Here is a 3,292-nt window from a genome sequence, read left to right as displayed (position 1 = left end):
AAATGTATAACTGATTCACTCTGTTATAAAGCAGAAACTAACACACCATTGTAAAGTAATTATAGCCCAATAAAGATGTCAAAAAAAAAAAAAGAACATGAGAAAGATGGTTGCTGTAATTCAGAAAGAATTTAATCTTGAACTTACTGAGAGCCAAAGAAAATAAAAGAAAGATGGGTTATAGAGTTCCCATTATTTGAGAAAATAAGTCTATAAATTTTAAAGAGGTGACAAGCATTTTGGTGGTCAAAAAAAGAATAAATGATATGTCATTATCAAAGAGACACAAAATACCATAACATATGAGTGTCTTCACATTTATAAGCAAAAGAAAAAATTTATTCACTTGATTTTCTTACATTAACCCTCAATATAAATCAAGATAATCCAACATGTTGTGAAAATTCAGCTTATTAAACCCTAAAGGAAGGAATGATCAACATGTCTATGAAACTGACTGGAATTTTTAAAAAACACTTTTGCAAAGAACTGGGTATGAAGGTAAGTCTTCAGATTTGAAGGATTTTTTTTTTTTTTTTTTATGTTTTAACCGCCCCCCCTTGCCATTCTTTTGTAATACAGCGAATTTTTAAAAAACACTTTTGCAAAGAACTGGGTATGAAGGTAAGTCTTCAGATTTGGAGGATTTTTTTTTTTTTTTATGTTTTAACCGCCCCCCCTTGCCATTCTTTTGTAATACAGCCAATCTTCATAAAATGTAAGTTTCTTATCTAAATAGACTTTCACTTGATTGAGTCTTACTAGGTTATTCAAATATTTTAAACTTAAAAAATTATATTTCTATAGAACTCATAATAATGTGAACATATTAATTATGAAATGTTCAGCACATGAATGAAATTTGAATTCAAAGTTCAGCTTTGATTGTGTTATTTTTATCATTAGCAATTGCTCATATTTCCTTGATCTATATAAATATATTCTATTTATTGAACCTAAACTATGAGCCATGTACTATGCTAAGTGATTTATGTGTATTAATTCATTCAATCTGTTCAACTGTCTTGGAAGGTAGATGTTAAATGCTTGTCCCAACCTGGCCCCTTATATGGCCCCTCTTACAGGTGCAAGTTTCCACTGAAAGTGCACAAAAAGTCAAGCATCTTAAATCAATGAGGAAAGTTTTGGAAAATAATTTACTTAAACACAAATCAAATTACATCCCTACCATACACCTCATACTAAAATTTGTGAAGGATTTAACCAGGAATTAAATGTAAAATTAAGTGATAAAAAAGTAGGTGATTTATCTTAGGAGAAAGAAGAATATTATATCACACAGCAATTAAGAAAGTTACAAAGGGAAATATCAATAGGAAAATAGTTGAATATACATAATGAAATGATGCCTACAATTTCTTTCTCGCAGGATTATAAACATTACTGGACAGAGCTGAGAGGAACTACACTTTTCTTTTATACTGACAAAAAAAGTACAACAGTAAGTAAACATGTTCAGCTGATTTAATTTTTTCCCAATAAACACTTGCCATATAGTTTATTATTCACTTTCTGTCTTCTGAAAGTAAAGATATTCCAGTACAACCAATTGAAATAAGAACAATTACATCTGTGAGGGCTATCAATTACAAGACCTATGGTAAAATTTCCTGGGCAACTCAGAAGGTGTTAACTGATACCCAAAGTCTCATAACATACAATATGTCACAATTTAATTTTTCTAGAAAAATACAAACATACCCCATGAGATAAGACTTCTAAGAGCTCAAGCATGAGAATAACAATAAAGAAATTCTGAGATTATTTATTTGTATTAATTTTAAATAATTGATTGATATTTCACTTTATCCACAAAAAAAATGAAAATGGTGTATTTCTTTTTTTCCACAAATAAAATGTAGCATTTTAGTAGCAAATGCATGTCTACCTTGGAATGCTATGCTTATGAGATTTTATGATCCAGTAACTTGTTTAAATATAAACATTTCAGACCATGGATGTAGTAGCCCACACTTCTTAGAACATTGTTATTATATGACCAGATCTAATGAAAGATACAGAAAAAGAGCCTGTGTGATGTACTCTACCTGCAGGCATTTCAGCGCCATTAGTGGTAAACTAACCAGAAGTCATTTATAAAACCAAACAGAAAACAAACTTAAAATGGTCATCTTTGAGGTCAAGGGTTCAAAATGGCGAAGTAAAAAGATGTGCTTTCACTCCCTCTTGTGAGAGCATTGGAATCACAACCAACTGCTGAACTATCATCAACAGGAAGACATTGGAACTCACTAAAAAAGATACCCCACATCCAAAGACAAAGGAGAAGCCACAATGAGATGGTAGGAGGGGCGCAATCACAATAAAATCAAATCCCTAACTGTTGGGTGGGTGACTCACAAACTGGAGAACACTTATACCACAGAAGTCCACCCACTGGACTGAAGATTCTGAGCCCCACATCAGGCTTCCCAACCTGGGGGTCCAGCAACAGGAGGAGGAATTCCTAGAGAATCAGACTTTGAAGGCTAGCAGGATTTGACTGCAGGACTTTGACAGGACTGGGGGAAACAGAGACTCCACTCTTGGAGGACGCACACAAAGTAGTGTGTGCGCATTGGGACCCAGGGGAAGGAGCAGTGACCCCATAGGAGACTGAACCAGAGCTACCTGCTAGTGTTGGAGGGTCTCCTGCAGAGGTGGGGGGGTGGCTGTGTCTCACCGTGAGGACAAGGACACTGGCAGCAGAAGTTGTGGGAAGTACTCCTTGGCGTGAGCTCTCCCAGAGTCTGCTATTAGCCCCACCAAAGAGCCTGGGTAGGCTCCAGTGTTGGGTCGCCTCAGGCCAAACAACCAACAAGGAGGGAACCCAGCCCCACCCATCAGCAGACAAATGGATTAATGTTTTACTGAGCTCTGCCCACCAGAGCAGCAGCCAGCTCTACCCACCACCAGTCCCTCCAATCAGGAAACTTGCACAAGTCTCTTAGATAGCCTCATCCACCAGAGGGCAGACAGCAGAAGCAGGAAGACCTACAATCCTGCAGCCTGTGGAACAAAAACCACATTCACAGAAAGATAGACAAGATGAAAAGGCAGAGGCCTATGTACCAGATGAAGGAACAAGATAAAACCTCAGAAAACAACTAAATGAAGTGGAGATAGGCAAACTTCCAGAAAAAGAATTCAGAATAATGATAGTGAAGATGATACAAGACCTCGGAAAAGAATGGAGGCAAAGATCGAGAAGATGCAAGAAATGTTTAACAAAAACCTAGAAGAATTAAAGAACAAACAAACAGAGATGAAC

General features: G+C 36.2%; 1 protein-coding gene across 1 annotated transcript in view; it reads left to right on the top strand.

Moving 5' to 3' along the window:
- The window catches only part of STAP1 (signal transducing adaptor family member 1), a 62,514-nt gene that overhangs the window by 18,432 nt on the left and 40,790 nt on the right, over window positions 1-3,292 (top strand). The window contains 1 exon segment of the mRNA XM_007108007.1: window positions 1,388-1,462. Coding sequence (XP_007108069.1) covers window positions 1,388-1,462 — 75 coding nt within the window.

Source organism: Physeter macrocephalus, chromosome 7 (genome assembly GCF_002837175.3).
Source record: "Physeter macrocephalus isolate SW-GA chromosome 7, ASM283717v5, whole genome shotgun sequence".
In the NCBI taxonomy this organism is placed as follows: Eukaryota; Metazoa; Chordata; class Mammalia; order Artiodactyla; family Physeteridae; genus Physeter; species Physeter macrocephalus.
Note: the sequence above shows the minus strand (reverse complement) of the source record. Positions and strands in the feature narration are given on the sequence as shown.